This window comes from Morone saxatilis, unplaced genomic scaffold, assembly GCF_004916995.1.
Source record: "Morone saxatilis isolate NCDOM2014 unplaced genomic scaffold, NCSU_SB_2.0 Contig10, whole genome shotgun sequence".
Taxonomy (NCBI): Eukaryota; Metazoa; Chordata; class Actinopteri; family Moronidae; genus Morone; species Morone saxatilis.
This window is the reverse complement of record NW_023339652.1, coordinates 16376008-16392742: the sequence shown is the minus strand read 5'-3', so window position 1 is coordinate 16392742 and position 16735 is coordinate 16376008. Positions and strand designations below refer to the sequence as shown.

Below are 16735 nucleotides of genomic sequence, written 5' to 3'. Positions count from 1 at the left end.
GTTTTACCAACCAAAAATTAAATTTCTACCTTATAAAAGCTAAACCAAATAGACAGATACGGATACATTAACCAGACACTAGCTCAGGGACTTGGCAGGTGGTTACTTTGAACCAACTAGGGCTGGGCGATTTTTAATATACCACGATTAAATATTTCATTTCTGTCAATATTGATAATTATTCTATATACTATTCTTAATAAAGACCAGGTGAAAAAGGTTGAATTTAATATACCTAAAGGTCGGCCCATTGTGTAACATTGAGGAGGATCTATTGGCAGAAATGAAAATTGTTTCCATTAGTGTAAAATCACCTGAATATAAAAATTGTTTTTGTTACCTTAGAATGAGCCGTTTTTATCTACAGAGGAAGTGGGTCCTCTTTTACAGAATCCACCATGTTGAGTGGATTCTGTGCCAGTCGTCACTACTGGTAAGTATTGGCCCATTTCAGGCACTGGTTGTGATGGATGACAAATGATGGAAGCGACTATGGTAATTCACTTATAGCACGCTCTATTACAAGGGATATGATGATGTTTATAAGCCAGGGGGTATTCGTTAGTGTCTGTTGTGATATATATTGCTATTGATTTATCGCCCAGGCCTAGAACACACACACAGAATCCGAACACACGAGCAGCAGTTACAGCGACTGCACCACAGCAGCCTTTAGTTTCTCAACATAACCTGAACAAGGAGCAGCTTAGTAGAAGTTGAGACTTAGTGAGCGAACACACACACAGAAACAAACATGAAGATGAGGACAGGTGGAGGGTGAGGAGGGTGTGGCGGACATCCTGAAGCAACCAGGCGTCGACGGCAGTGGTTGCTCTGTTGATGTGATGGTTGGAGCTGTTCTCTCATTTACACTTTGTATGGGGGAAAACTAAATTAAGTGCAAAAAAGAAATTAGAGCCTTTGCAACAAACTTTAAGGAATAGTATTTAAACCCCAACATGGGTTTATTATCACTTTGTTACATTTCACATTGGGAATATGCAGCTTTAGATGCTGCCTCAACTTTCACTGTAAGATTAGGGTAGTAAAAACTGCTAAAAGAAAGAAGACATTTTATTGAAGGAAATGGCAAAATCAATGATGGTAAAGTAATGTTCATGTACAAATAAATTCAGTTCATAATCTACAAGGTGTCAATAGGTGGTAAATTACAAGAGCAAAAAATAAGTCAGTCTGCAGGAAGACAATATTTCCAAAGGCCTGTATAACAAATGTCGTCCTTCATGTCAAACGATCCTTTTCTTTTTGACAAGGCGAGAAAAGGAAGTTCTCCATGTCAATGGAGACCCTTCCCTCCCATACAGAGAGAACAGCAGGTGCCAGGGTAGGAAAAGAAAAAACAGAGACAAAGAGAAAGAAAAAAAGAAAAAAGGAGCAGCGGCGACAACGGCGATGGCGGAACAGTGGCGACGACACAAAGAGAAGAAGCGACAATGAAGACGGTACACCGAGTGCTGCGTGGAAGGTGGCTGAGGCGGCGAGCTGCGTTTTTTGTTTTTTAATGGCGGTTTTCGATCGGGGCGACCTACCTGGCACTTGCAATTGTCCCTCCGCGGCCCCTGGTTACTCAGACTAATAAGACTGCCAGAACGTACCATAGGGGTGCGGTGTCGGACCTTGGTCTGGATACAGCCGTCTTTCTCAAACTGGATCAGGTCGTTGAGCGGATCCCATGGCCTCGTGCTGGGGAGGGGGCCGAGACACACACAGGGCGAGATGAGGAGACGTGGAGAAAGAAAAATAGTGAGACGGACACATGGGGGGAGCATAGGACAATAGAAAAAGATAACAGAGACAAAGAAATACATGAATGAAAGAGAGAAAGGGAAATGTTACATAGAGAGGCAGATAAAGACACAAAGGGAAAATGACAGACAGACAACAAATAAAAACAGTGGGGAGATCGTCAGCGCCCTCCACAACATTTCACCTGATATAACTGCACAATACCGACACTGTTTACCAGTAAAAACCCTTCCTGTCTATCATACAATATATTAAAAGCTGTTCTTAGAAGTATAGTCTGATAACAGGTTGGCCATCACCCCTGCAGTTATAGAGGATGGGCACTAGATGGCACCCTGTCACATGGCACATAATGCCCACCAATAAGAAATAGGAAATTGCAGTACAATGTGGTAATTTAGAAAAAGTGTTTCCATTACACTGTGTCCATTTTCAATCACGAAATCCAACAGAAGAGCCCACACAACGCCTATATTAGCATCTCTACAGTGGCTTGAATTGATTCAAAAAAAATTTGATGATTGCATTTAAAACAAATTTGGGGTTGGCCACTGATTGTATCACTGGCTAACTAACCACTTATAAGCCTGAATGCTGCCTGAGATCCTCTGGCAGAGGTCTATGAGTAATTCCTGAGTCAAGGCTACAAACCAGAGGGTATGGAGCCTTTGGACTCAGGGCACCACAGCTCTGGAACAACCTGCTGGAGATCAGACAGGCCAGCTCTGTCTCTTCTTTTAATTCTCTTATACATTTTATTGTGTTTAGTAATTAATACCTAGTTTGTCTTTATTACTGTATCTATTCTACTTCATTATACCTGTTAATTCCTCTTGTTTTTATGCCTTTGTAAAGCACTTAGTAACTTGTTTTTGAAGTGAAGTGCTATACAAATAAAGTTAGAATTTACACTGTCCTCACTATATATTGTTTCTTCGTCACAATTGTTTAGAAACTACATTTAAGAGATCTTTTTCAAACTGTTTATGTAAAGAAACAAATATAGGCTGCTATATCATTGTCAGATTTTTACAATCAGTATTAGCCTAAAAAATCCAGCATCAGTCGGGCTATAATTGTTAGTACTGTAAGCATTGTCCTTTGTTGCTGATAATGCATTTATAAGTAGTATACTATAGTACTTAGGTGTTAACACATTCTACATTCATCATTAATGAATAATTAGTTAGCAATGGCACCCATAAGTAGCTGTTTAAGTTCTTTTCAGTTTGTTTGTTTGTTTCAGGAAGTAAATATGACTTATATTATTTTTGTTACTGTACTCTGTGTCTGGTTTTACTCACTCGGCATATCTGTAATGCCACTCTCCGGTGACGGGGTCCTGCTCGAACAGGGCGGGGTTCCACTCCTCACACTTGGCCTTTCGCTCGCGGGCGGACTTCCTCTGAACCTCCTCCAGGATGAACTTCTCGTTGGTGGCCTCGGTCTGGTCCTTGTTGGTGATGGCCCGGGTCACGTGCTGCCACAGCCTGATGAGTTGGGAGGGAACAAAGTCAGAAGAGTAATAGAAAATATATCAAGATGCCTAAGAGTGACTAAGGTGAATCTGGGACAATAAAAGCCAATAAATAAGACACAGGTACAAAACAATACAATGCATCAATTGGTAAAAATAAAACTTCATCTTTATTCCAAACTTTTTCACAATGTGGCAAGTGTGAGAACAGAACTTTGCAGACTGTTCTGCTGATAAGAGTAAAGTCAAATCCACCTTTCTGATTCGAGCTCTCCTTGCTCCTCTGGGGGGACGGTGCAGCGGGTCAGTCGGCTCTGCCTCAGCTCCGGTGTCGGGTTCCAGAAAGTGTCCACCGTCCCTGTCTTCTTGTCGTTAATAAAGATCTCACTGTCCTGTGGGAGCAAAGTAAAAAGAAAAAGGTCTCTTTACTTGCCAAAAGACAGCGCCAGATACAAACTAGAGCACAGTGAAGCTTTTATCTGCATTAAATATTAATTTGGTTCATAACCAGGCTGACACTATTTTGTATAATTTTACAGCTTCACTGAAACAGACGAAGACACAGAGACACATGGTTTATAGGAAGCTTAACAATTTTAACTTAACAAATTTTGCTGAACATCAACATAGGAAGTTTAATACAATCACAACACATAAAACAAATACAATTTATTGAGAAAGTCTAATTTACACTTGGGCAAATATTTTTAGGTATTTTTATTACAAGGCTGTCTGGAATAACTGCCCTATTAGCAAAGGGCTTTTAAAGAGATAAAGGATCTGTATGTAACATGAGCTGAACCCTGCATGTTGCACATTGTGTGTCTTACCCAGTGTCCTTCTAGCGTAGCTAACACCTCCTTCCCCAGCTTGATCTTTCCAGAGATCTCATTGACACTGTCACTGCTGCCCAGGAACGGCTGGAGGAAAGAACGGAGAGAAAGGAGGAGCGAGAGAGTGATGGGGGGGTGGGGAAAGAGAGAAGGAAGGGAAGGGACGTAAGTATAAGCAAGGGGAAAGGAGGGAGAGATACATGCACACATACAGTTTACATGCTGCGATTACTGTGGAAAGAAATACTGTGATTTGTTTTGTCATTTATGTGTGTGTAGTGTGAAATAGGATGGTATCGTATGGCTTGGGTTGTTTAGCACAGCCTTTCCCCTTCAGATACAAAAGAAATGTGGCTGATTGAGCAAGTCATGAAGATGAGGCTTAAAAGTGCTGTAACACTACATATTAAGTAACAAAAGGAATTAAGCTAACGACCACCATCAACCTCCAATTACACTTAATTAATGAAAGCACTTCAGCTTAATGGTTTAAACAGGTGCACTGCATTCAATAGTACTCACTATTGTCTACCAAGCTACATTAGGCAAAAAGATACCTCTGCAACAATAAGTCTAACATCAAGAGACTCCATCATGATTTGTATCTTAATTCAAATGTATTGATTCCCCCATTTGCTTTCGCTGACATGTACCTGTTGCTAGTTCATGATAGGAGAATGCAGTTGATGGAGGATGGGATATTTCACAGGGTGGGAGAGGAAGTGGTGTTGGTGGCGGTGTGAGACATTCAGAAAAGTCATATGAGAAACTGACTTTGAGGAGTGCTCTCTTAAGAAGTTTATTACTCAACATCTGAAAAAAAAGTCCTACTCTATCAATTAAGGACTGACATTATCTACTACTACTAAATAAGTAGCTTTATCTCGAACAAGAAAACACAGACATACCTTCAGTTTGAACTCAAGCTGAGCACTGTAGCCCGTTTTCTCACACGCAATGGTTATCTGACCACCCAGCTCCAGGGTCATGGTGCCATACAGGATGCCTAGCAGATGGAAAATAGATAATAATGCTTTTGATGTCCAACAGTAATGTGTCAAACCTTCAACACGAAATGCTGCAACACAAAAGTTGCATGAGTTGTATTTGTTTTACCTCCGCATCAGTCTCTCTCTGTGAGTTTACCCACCTAAAACATCTCAACAGTCAATTTTACAGCTACATAAAACCTCTACTGAAGTCAGATCATGGCGTAAGTAAGAGCAGGTTGCACTCTGACCTTTACAGTGAGCGTAGGGCATGTTCATCACATAGTCCTCTCCTCGGTTGAGGAAAGTGAGCCGAGCCTCGCCGTCTAATATAGCCGACAGGGAGTTTCCTAGAATGTAAACAACAGCAGTCAGTGGACAGATGTGCTTGAGCAGCAAAGAAATAATAAATTCACAGCTGAATAAACATTAGCATACTGTTTTATTCATATATAAGGTTCCTGAGGGTGACATTAATTGATAGTCGTGTGAGTGTGTGTACCATAAAACTTGGACTTGGCGAGGATGCTGCCACTGAGACAGAATCCGTCCTTCCTGTTGCTGACATAGAAAGCTGACACTGGAGGATGATGGGATACCTGAAGAGAAACACACACTTATATAGACTGAAGGAAAACAATGAGCATTGGCTGCAGATATTCCAATGACCAAACCTAAAGCTACTTTTTATAGGGGGAATGAGCTCTTGACCAATCAGATTGCTAGTAGTTTGTACTCTTAGCAGTAGAGCTGTTGTTACCTGTTCCGCGATGTAGAAGGTCTTGCTGTTGGTTTTCTGGTGGAGCCACATGCAGCGGTACATCTCTCCAATAATGGGGTTGTAAGGCTTCTTCAAGCCCTTTGGATTAAAAACCACCAGGACAAATGTGTTTAGTATAACTTACTGTATATAGAAAGCATGTATAGTTATATAGCTCATCAACATGAAGTCACTTTATTCTCCTGACCTTTGGCTTTTTATAAAATCCAGAGATGTACCACTTCACCACCTTCTTCATCCGGTTGTAGGCGTTCTCTTCAATTGCAGCCCTGAGAATTAAACAAAGACAGACTGATGCTCCTCCATAACAAGTGCTGTTAAACTCAGTGGGTTGAACTTTGTACAATCTGCTACTACAACATATTGATCATATCTCCCAGCTTTTCTCTACTTGTTGTTGTGCACTGATGTATCCACAGAACTTCTTCATTGAAAACTAAGACAGCCTGAGTATATTTTTCTTTCCTCTGATAGTAAGACATTCAATGACAGTGTCATATTATATGACAATCAGTCAATCAATTCAAACTATAAAGGCACATTTCATTGACAAGGAATTACTGTTAAAGTAATGAAATAGACCCAGATATGTATTCTGATTTTAAACACTAAACAACTTGAGAAAACACCAAATATTTCATTACTGAAGAAGAAAAATTACAAAAACAATCATCTCATAAATGTTTATTTAAATGTTATATTTATGAAGTTTAAAACATGAATATAGCAGCAAACAACTATTTGATATGTAAACACAGAGTGGAATTATTGTGTCCTGAGCAAAGAATGATGTCACACTCCCTTTGCCTGTGTTACTATAGTGATTTGTTTACAAAGCTGGTCAAAGTGCATGGAGTCTGGTGGTGAGTGATTTCTTGTCTTGCGAACAGCTGTTTTTGGTTAAACAAAAGGTCTTTCTCTGTAGGGATCCTTTTCATGATGTTGTTAGACACTTACAATAACAATCTGAGCCAGTCGTTAAAAATAAGCACTTTATGGATGTACTTTGACAAGTGCATTTGTCCCCAAGGATTGGCTACGCTGCAGCCCGAGGTTATTTTGACCAAACCAGCATTGGGCACAAAGACTGTAAGAAAGACTAACAAAGATGGTTTTAGTGTGTTTTATTTTATTTCTGTACAGTTTTAAGTGTGTTTTACGATTTAAAATGACTAGTTCTGTCAATTAAATCTGGTCGGCCATTGTTTTGGTCTACGATGCTGGTGCTCGAGAGATCCAGCAGTTGTGAATTTCTTTAAATTAATTATTTCCCCTAAAGTTTTTTCTCAATTTTAATTTCTTAATTTCAAGTACATCTCAAGCTATTTAGCATAAAGATATGATTGGAACTGACCTTCTCATTTAACTCTCGGCAAGAAAGCAAATAAGCATGTTCCCCAAAATGTCAAACGATTAATTTTAAAAGCCTTTGGGCAAACAGAAAATGGGAAGGGCTTACTCTGACAGGAAGTCTGCGTGGTAGTAGTAGTCAGACAGTTTGTCCAGAAAGGACCTTGGCTCCAGGATGAAGGTGGGCAGCACCACCTTGGATAGATCCATACCAGGTCGCACCTGCTTCAGCAGAGTCCAGATCAGAGATTTATTCTCCTCTGACACTGTCTCTGTCTGGGCAGCCTCGCCAGCCTGGAGTAGGAGACACACACAACAGAGCAGACATGTTGAGTCGCCACATGCTCAACACTTTAATGTGACTGTTTGTGCAACTGGTTTGCAAAAGGAGGTTTTAATGAGCTTTTGCCTCAGCCTGAGTAGGTGTTTAATTAGTGAGCTGTCAAACTCAGATTTTATTAGAATAGAAATGCTTACAAGTGCTTTGACACCATCACAGTGTCTTGCAGATGCCCACGCACACCAACCCACACAGACTGTGATCAAAGCCTGTCCATGTTACAGCCTCCCCAATAGCCCCACAGAGGAACATGCTCATTTCTCCTCATTACGCAAAAAGAAAAATTCTTTCAGCTGAAGTTTTAATTCAAGCTAAAGATTAAAATGATTTCTACAAATCCTTTGAAAATATGGTGAAACTTTTTTTAATTAAAAACTCTGTTTGACAACAGTAGACTCTTTGTCTCCTACCTCTCCAAGTTCCTCGTGAGACTGTTCCAGGTACGGGGTTTCCCGCACGTGTTCATTCGGGTCCAGGTCAATGTATGAGTCATCTTGGCGCTCTGACGTGTCGCTGTCGCTCTCCTCGCTCTTCTCCATGCCTTCTGGGTCTGACTCCTCGTGGTCCTGTTCACCCTCCCTGTCTGACTTGTCTGAGTACAGGTCTGGGTCTTTCAAATGGTCGCTGTCATTAAACCTGGAGGAAGGATGGATAGTGAGGAAGATGTTAGCAATAAATAAAGGTACATTTGAGGGGCGATAATATAGTTGCAGTAGCTTGGGTTTTATTTCCTACTCACTGGAAACCATGGATGTTGTGGGCTCGGAGGAGGCTGTAGAAATTAATGGAGTGTTCTCCGCCAGTGCCTACTGTGCTCATGTCCTCTTTCCCCTCGCGAATCATGGTTCTCTTCAGCAGGCTGGAGCACTTCAAGGCCAGCTCTAAGGCGTCCATCCAGCATCGGCCTGGGAAGGAAAGTTAGACTGATCAGAAAAAACCTACTGATGTGCAGCATATATTTTCAGGCTTCGCTGTTTGTTCATTATCCTTCTTTTAATATTGAGCATCATTTTGGTGCTTGTACCATGAATCACCCCTGGTCCTATTCCAGGATTAGTTCCAGAAGTGCAACATTTTAAAATCCTTCTCATTTTGATATTTATATCATTACAGGGGGACAACTGTGTTTCAATAATAATAAAGACAGAAAGGGCTGAATTTGATTGCTTGCTACATGAGAAAAACTTTCTAAGAATAGGTTTTTGATGGATATTTTTCAGGGCTATATAGAGTGCATAAAATATACACTTATACACTGAAATAAAATGGAGGAAAGTAAAGTACTGTGCATTGGGGTGAAAAGATGCAAGTGCTTTTGGACACTGTTGATGATTCCAGCACCATGGACAGAGACTCAGAGAGGGACAGACTGGATTGGATGTTTCAGCACCATGGACAGAGACATGGAGCAAGATGGAATGTGGCTAAAACCAGTTACTAGTTCATCATTCACTCAATCAATTGATTATACTAGTAGTTCTCAAACTTTTCTGTTTGGCCCCACTATAGAAGCCAAAATAAACTAATTCATTTTTTTATCAGCTATGACAAGTATTGGGAAAACTACTGATAAAACAGGACATGTTGCGTGTAAATAATTATATCAAAGAGAGGACGTTTAGCAAGATAGCCATGTTGGATGTACTCTGTCTCACATGAATTATATCCATTATACTTTAGTTGCACTCCACATTCCCCCATATACTGTATTGGCAAACCATTACAGCCATGTAAAGATAACACTGCTTAGTCGGTACTGTCCAAGGCCAGTTCAAACACACATTAGAAGAGACAAACAAGAGAGCGCACAGAGTGACTTAATAGTCACAGGGTTCCATTTTGGCTGTCTAAATGGCCTAGAAAACACCTACCCACACAACAGAGATGTATTAGAGTGGTTTTCTGATGACCATGTGAATATCTGATATTTTCCCACTAATATCGGTGTGTAAGAGCGCAGCTGTAAAATAGGTCAGGTTGTTCAGACGTGCCTATTTTAAGATAATGAATTGGTTTAAAATAACAAAGATTGGGGTTAATGTCACTTCCATAAAAGGCCAAATACTGCAAGGAAAAGTAGCTTTGAACCAATACTGATATTACTTTATGAATCTGATACCAATGTGATGCAGATTCATGGATCTATCTGTGTCACTCATTGGACAAGCATAGCATAGTGTGAATGACAGCCTGTCTCTTACCATCAGACTCCGAGGCAGCGCGGAAGATGAGGTGGCTGCTGGGTAATGGCTGAGTGATGGAGCCAACTGCTTCTCCTTTAGGACCCTGGTGACAACAAGAAATGAAGGGAGCAAATAAATGTTACACAGTGTTTAAGGTTCAGGTAGTTTTTAAAAAAAATTTGATTCTTGATTGGTCCATCAGTCATTCTGATCTTTGTCTCTTTTCATTTCAGGAGGTTTTACGAGTGCCTTTGTGATTTTCTCGTTTCAGCCGCAGAGTTTGTGTTTTTTTTGTTTTTTTTTTATCAGTTTTTAATAATTTATGTGTGCAAACAGGGGAAATATAGACACCCGAGTATGCCATTATGCAAATTAGAGAGGGGACAGAGGGGACAGAAGCTGATTGAGTGAAGTGTTTATTTCAATAGTGAAGAGGACGATGGGGAGAGGAGGAACGCTGTAATCTAAAAGACAGGCTGCTAATTGTGATTCAAGCCTTTTCATGGCACAAACAAAAAGGGAAAACACTTGCAACGAGAGGTCAGTGATGAATACCAAATCACAGTTGGAGTGGACGAATGAACAGTGTTAAAAACACAGGAACAAATGGAAAATGTGCGCTGCCAAATATGAAAATGGCCTGAATTAAACAAAGATGAGCTCTTAATTATACAGTTAACATCCACATCACTTTAACTATTTGCTTTAACTGCTGGGGACAAAGGAAGATTATTTTCCCCCTGATGATCTGTTTGTGTTCATTTTGTTTTGTTCAGCACTGGAGAGCAAAACAGGCAGTGATCAAATTCATCCGTCTGCATAACAAACCTCTAGCAGTATTCTCAATCTTCAGCTTCAATCAGTCTATTATGAAAAAATGGGGTTATAAGGTCAGAGACGTTTTCCATTGCAATATGAAGATAAATTAGGTAATGTATGGCAGATTTAAAGGAACAGTTAAACATATTGGAAAGTTCATTGCACTACATAAAAAGATTGATGCCACTGACATTATTCTACGGTAAATATGAAGCTACAGCCAGCAGACTGTTAGCTTAGCTTAGCATACAGACTGGAAACAAGGGGAAATGGCTAGCCTGACTCTGTCCAAAAGTTACAAATTCCAAATATAACAAGTCATGAATTTATGTGTGAGACTATTTCCTTAAGGAAGTGACTGTGCCTGGCCAAGAAAGAGTCTGGCACATGACTGTACGTATTTAAAAATGAGATATAACTTAGTGAGCTTTATATATATATATATATATATATATATATTAAAGAATATTTGGAGGAAAACGACTTTAGTTTTATGACATCAAGTTGGAACTAGATATTAGGAGAAACCTTTCCAAGCTCAAATATAGTTGCAATGAAATTAGGCCCAAGAGTGTATGGAGGAGGAAACTAAATGTCACTCCCTACTTCTTTCCTTTTTACATTTAGAACTATTTACTGCTGCTGCCACCAATTACTAGGGTTCAGTGACTTTTCTATCTCTTACAAGCAGAGTCTTTTCTTTATCTTTCATTTACTTGTTTGTTAATGTAATCTAAAATCACTATCTAATTCAATGAGTGCAAAAAAAGTAAAGGGATACTTTTTGGGATATTCTTTGGATATTCTCTATTCCCTATTCCCTGATATATTACTATTTTCCAAAAGAATTTCTCCTATGCCCAAATTTTCCAACCTGGAATGCTCCCCATAAATGCTCCATAATACTGAGAGTCACTGGTTTGGCTGCAAATCCTGTATCTTAGGGTATATTCTGACCTTGACGGCCCAGATGGACTGCTCCAGGGGGTGGAAGAGCTTGAAGCAGAAGCCGTCCTTCTTAGAGGGCCTCTCGATGAGCTCGCAGGCGTTGAGCAGCACCGTTCCCACCCACTGACCGTTTTTGTGGGTTTTATAGATGAGCAGGACGCCTGGTTTTAGCACACACCACAGCTTGGTCCAGCTTTTCAGAGTACCACGGATCTGGATCAAATACAGACACATGCTAGATTTAAGGCCTTTTAGAAGATGCTACATGAGGAACTTTAGGATTGGAAGTCGCCCAAAAAGTGAGTTTGGAGGGGTTTATAGAAAGTGTTGTTTCTAAAGTGGTTTGTTTCTTTTGGCCAGGAGGGAAAAAACATTTTCAACCAGCTGAACTGTAATGTGGTTTGGAGTGAAAAACTCTACAACAGGGACAGTTGTTGTCTACTAGAAAAGTCCCAAAGAGATGCTAGATCACGTCACATGCTGATTGAAGATGCATGATGTCATTGGGTAATAATTTGCTTATCAAAATGTGTGATGGGAAGTCATCCATGAAAGAGATACAATGTATGTTCATAGTACAGATTTCTGCACCCTTAGATCCATGTAATATACACTTCTATTTCTATACAAGCAAAAGTTAAAAAAATTAACAACTGGCCAAACAATTTACAGATCATAATGTTTACTGTCTCTAACTTAATAACTATTTTTTGATTACACATTTAAATCTACCTGTAACTTCTCTAATGTTTAATGTAAGTACATAGAGTGTAGAATTGAACTATCTTGAATGCAGAGGACACAAACAAACTGTAAATGCTTGTAAATAAGATTAAATCATGTGAAAAAAATACAATCAAGAAACAGAAACTGTGCTTTTGTAAGAGGTTGTTCGGAACACTAGAATACACATTTAGTTACTTAATATCCTTTGAATGGACAGTATGCTGCACAATCAACAAATACACAACATTAGAAGGAAACGTTCACTGTGGGGTTGAAGACGTTCCCACCTTTAGCCAGTCGGCCATGACGATGACGGAGGGATCAGTGATGGTGCTGAGCAGCTCCTTGGTTGCCCTCTTCTTTTCTTCCCTGTAGTTTTTCTTCTGCACCTACACAGATCACAGACAATGCAAATGACATAATTTCACACAAATTGTGCATATTAATATTTCTCACTGAATTACATTTGGCAGGAAGTAATAAGAGGAATTAACACTCCTCTGTGTCGCCTGGTACCTTCTGACTGCAAAGTGCTGTATTTTATTTCCCACTTTAAATGTAATGTATCCTGTACTGTGATGACATTGGTGAACAATAAGAAGGAAGCATAAAGTTCAACCTCTATACAGTAATTTAAGCATGCTGGCTCACCAAGTTAACACAGTGTGGGATGAGCAAGCACCAGCGTTTAGGCTGTCTGTAACACTCTCCATATAAGGAGACTTAAGCTGATTTAAGCTCACTTACCTTGAGAGACTCCTTCTTGGTGAGCTTTCCTCCAGACGCTGACACATCCTTGTCTGAGCCATTGTATAGCTTTGTTTCAGACTGTGAACACACAGGAGAAAAACTTATTCATATCCAAAGACATCAACATCTCTACTATTTCCCAACTTAATGTCTTTAAGCATTAAATACGTATCCATCAGTTGTTAATCTTTTGTGTTGAGCTGAGAAAACACCACTCAAACATGTCTGGTTATAATAACTAAGCTTTTCCTGTGTGGATTTGTGCATAACAATCATCAGCTTGGTCTGCTACAGCACTCTGTGTAAGCTGCTCTGGATGAGGTCGTCCAGTAAATGACTAAATGTAATCTTGGCTACAAAGTGCTCCCTTTTAATGACAAATCTATTAACACAAATGATACAAACAACAAAGTCTGCTGAAATGAGGAGATTCCATTTTGTTTTTTTCACGACAACATTAGGAAAGAGCTGCAACAGCATCTAGAAGTTCTTTTTTACAATGCACCGGCAGCCTAAACTTAGTTCAGTTAGCCGGTGTGTCTCTGCCAGCTCCCTCCACAAAGCCAGTTGGAGCGATTTAAAGTGGAGAGACCGACGGGGATGTGTGGGGGATCCTAAAGCAGTGCTACTTAAGGCCTTAAACTCCCACAAGCACAGTTGGACAAAGTTTAAAGGTACATGATAACAAGCATCAAAGCCAAAATCTTCTCTCTCACATCCTTTGGTTCAGAAAGCCATATAGAGTTTCATATAGCTCTTCTAAGATGGCGGATGTTGCTGATAGCAGAATCTGAACAGTCCACAGATAAGGAGTCATAAAAATCTGGTTTTGGGAAGCCCTGCTGATAAAAGCTTTTGAACCTCTGAAATGATTATCTTGTCTTATTATAGGTCTTCATACTACAAAATCATAACAAAAATGTAATAGGATTTCAGTCTGATGAAAGCGCCTCTGCCGTGACTCAGAGGAAGACTCAGCCACGTTTGCACTGACAAACATATTTGATGTGGACCTCGACAGATAAATTAGACGGGCCTCCTCCACACTGAGATCATTGGAAAGAACAGCGGCGTTTGAATTTTAGTTGATAAATGTTTGATGTGTTCAGTGTATATGATGTGTGAGTCATCTCAAGGAAAAATATATCACAGCCTGAGGAGAGACTGGGAAGAGGATACACGACATTTCCCATATTCTCTAGTCTCATTAGAACACGAACCCAATTGTCCCTGCCCAACAACTGTACATCAATAGTGATTTTTCTTACCTTGCTCTTAGATATGGAATGTGAGTCCTCTTTTAAAGGCAGAGGCAAGAGGTCCTCCTTCCCTCTCTCGAAACCTGCAACAAAAAACACAATGGTATAAATAAATGTCCATCATCATTCAGGTGACCTACAGGACCCCATTCCACCAGACAGCCAAGCTGCTGTGGATGCAGGCTGGTCCCAGGGGGCCATGGCACTGGGCTCAAGGCCATTTCTGATTCTGGGCCAGTATGTAGCATTCAGTGACACTGAAGTTGCAGATTGCAATTTTTGAATACAGCTCAGCCTTGCAAGCTTGTAGGAACTACTTCTGGGCTACTGAAGAAACCTTAAACATAGCAACACCATGAAAGAGGACCCGCTCCCTCTGCAGATAAAAACAGATCATTCTAAGGTAAGGAAAACACAATGATTCTTATTGTCAGGTGATTATACACTAATGAAAACACAACTATGAATATTATTTCCATTTCTGCCAATAGATCCTCCTCAATGTTACACACTAGACTTTTAAGAAGACCAACAGATTAATTGAAAAATTAATAATAGCCCAATTGGTTTTACAACACTAAAAGTTCTGTTGTATGTTGCTGTATGTTTTACGGCTTGCTGTAGTACTAGTCAGCTGATCTGATTTGATAATTTGGTGCTGTCATTTCCTCTTTCGTGATCCTTCTTGCTTTCATTGGTAAGATCCGTTAGCCACTGAATATCAGATGTGCTTGGAAAATTCTTGGGGGTTTGCAAATCAAAATGTTGGAACTCATTACATTAATGTCCATCACCGGAGCATGCTGTCTTTCAAAGCAACTGGAGGAAAATCATGAAATCTGGATGGCAACAAGAAAGCGCCTGCTGCAAGTCGCTAATCTGAACTGAGCTCTAAGTTATATAAGTTGGCTTGTGAAAGAAGATTCCCTGTTTTAATCCATAGTTTGGCTGGGTCAATGTGGGTGTGGAAAGTGAACTGGAAACAAAGATTTAGACACTCAATTATCAACTGCTCCAGTGAAGTTGCTGACAGGAATGTGTGTTTCTATAAATGTCAAACTGTGCAATAATAAATCTGTGTCTGAATGCAGTTAAATGTAGATATTGTGTGACATGACAGACCTAAAGAAACGGAACAGTTGTTCATTTGTGCTTCACCTTCAGCATTTCTAATCTTTGTTAGTGAGACAGTTTCTAACCAATTAGTCTCACCTCAGCAACAGATTCCCCACTGAGACCTTGGCATTAGTGACACTGGTGGTCTAAAGGTGACAGAGAGCCTGTAAATATTTTAGTTTCCGTCTCTATCCACAGGCCATCAGTATGAGAATAAAGGAAGTGCTGCAGAGTTTCATTACCAAATGAGATATTTATATATATTTGGAAAAGAGTTGCATATCATTTAACTAGCTATTTGCTTTAATAAAACAGCTGTGTGTCTGTACTTTGGCAAAATAAGCCTCCGCCTTATGTATTCTTTCTGCGTACTTCGATTATGTCCTACAGACATTTTGGGCATGGATTTCTTTATTGACTACTTTCAAACTCTGATACTTTTATTAACAACAATGTGATGTCCTGTGCATTACTGGAGTGATTTTGTGCAGAATTGTTTTTGTCATAGTTACTTTTTATTATTACCCTGCTTCTTCAATTTACAGTGATGCCTTTCATCAAAACCCTACAAACAAGCTTGCTTGCTGGCAGTTTATTATGTGTACACAGAGAAAGCAATAATGATGGTGATAGCAGACAAACTCAAAACCAAAATGAATCTAGAAATGGAGGGTACAATAGTGCACTAGAGTTCTGGGGGGGGGGGGATATTTCCTTTAACTAGCTAGTAAACAGAAATGTCTTATGGCTTGAAACACAATATACAACACAATGAAACTGCCGTACCCCTCTTGGGAATGAAAAAATGTGCAATAGGTCAACAGTCCTCCTAAGTGCTACTTGGGCACGAGTCAACTGCATGCACGCATGTCTTGTTTGAGAACACTTCAGTTATTTGAATAGTTGGTGCTATGAAACCAAGAACTGTATCCTTGAAATTAAAAGGAAATAGAAACACAAGTATTTTCCTTCCTCTTGTTAGTTTCAATTAGCTGTGATATACATCAAGAAAAGAAGGCATGCAATTGCCTTTCTTCCCTTGAGTGGTGCCTTTGTTTTATTATGGATCTAGTTTCAGTGGTACATTAGATGTCCCAACAGACCATCTGTGCCCACTTGACAGGCGCATCTCCATGCCAACTTCAGCTGGAAAACAACTCAAGGGCAATTCAACAAGACGTTACATAACTCATCATTCCCTTCTCTAAGTCTCAACTTATAGGAAGGAAACTGGATGACCATAATAGAAAAATTATGTCAATTAAAATGTTAAATCGTCACAGTGAAAATAAATGCATCTTCATTTGCTCTATTCTTCCGGCTCCTTCCTATGACAAAAGCCATAGATCACAGTAACTACAAACTGTTTGTTGCCATTTAATTTAAAGGTCCAGTGT

General features: G+C 39.8%; 1 protein-coding gene across 5 annotated transcripts in view; it reads right to left on the bottom strand.

The window, feature by feature from the left end:
* The window catches only part of osbpl8 (oxysterol binding protein-like 8), an 82381-nt gene that overhangs the window by 2348 nt on the left and 63298 nt on the right, over nucleotides 1–16735 (bottom strand). For 4 of the 5 annotated variants that reach the window (XM_035678677.1, XM_035678703.1, XM_035678694.1 and 1 more), the window contains 17 exons: nucleotides 14232–14305; nucleotides 12961–13041; nucleotides 12501–12602; nucleotides 11497–11700; nucleotides 9739–9823; nucleotides 8277–8442; nucleotides 7948–8173; nucleotides 7307–7491; nucleotides 6035–6116; nucleotides 5827–5925; nucleotides 5569–5665; nucleotides 5318–5416; nucleotides 4986–5083; nucleotides 4075–4164; nucleotides 3500–3636; nucleotides 3072–3257; nucleotides 1551–1704 (listed from right to left, as the gene is read on the bottom strand). In XM_035678677.1, the coding sequence (XP_035534570.1) occupies nucleotides 1551–1704; nucleotides 3072–3257; nucleotides 3500–3636; nucleotides 4075–4164; nucleotides 4986–5083; nucleotides 5318–5416; nucleotides 5569–5665; nucleotides 5827–5925; nucleotides 6035–6116; nucleotides 7307–7491; nucleotides 7948–8173; nucleotides 8277–8442; nucleotides 9739–9823; nucleotides 11497–11700; nucleotides 12501–12602; nucleotides 12961–13041; nucleotides 14232–14305 (2165 nt within the window). The remainder of the gene's footprint in view (nucleotides 1–1550; nucleotides 1705–3071; nucleotides 3258–3499; nucleotides 3637–4074; nucleotides 4165–4985; nucleotides 5084–5317; nucleotides 5417–5568; nucleotides 5666–5826; nucleotides 5926–6034; nucleotides 6117–7306; nucleotides 7492–7947; nucleotides 8174–8276; nucleotides 8443–9738; nucleotides 9824–11496; nucleotides 11701–12500; nucleotides 12603–12960; nucleotides 13042–14231; nucleotides 14306–16735) is intronic. The other variant, XM_035678685.1, reaches the window with a different exon arrangement.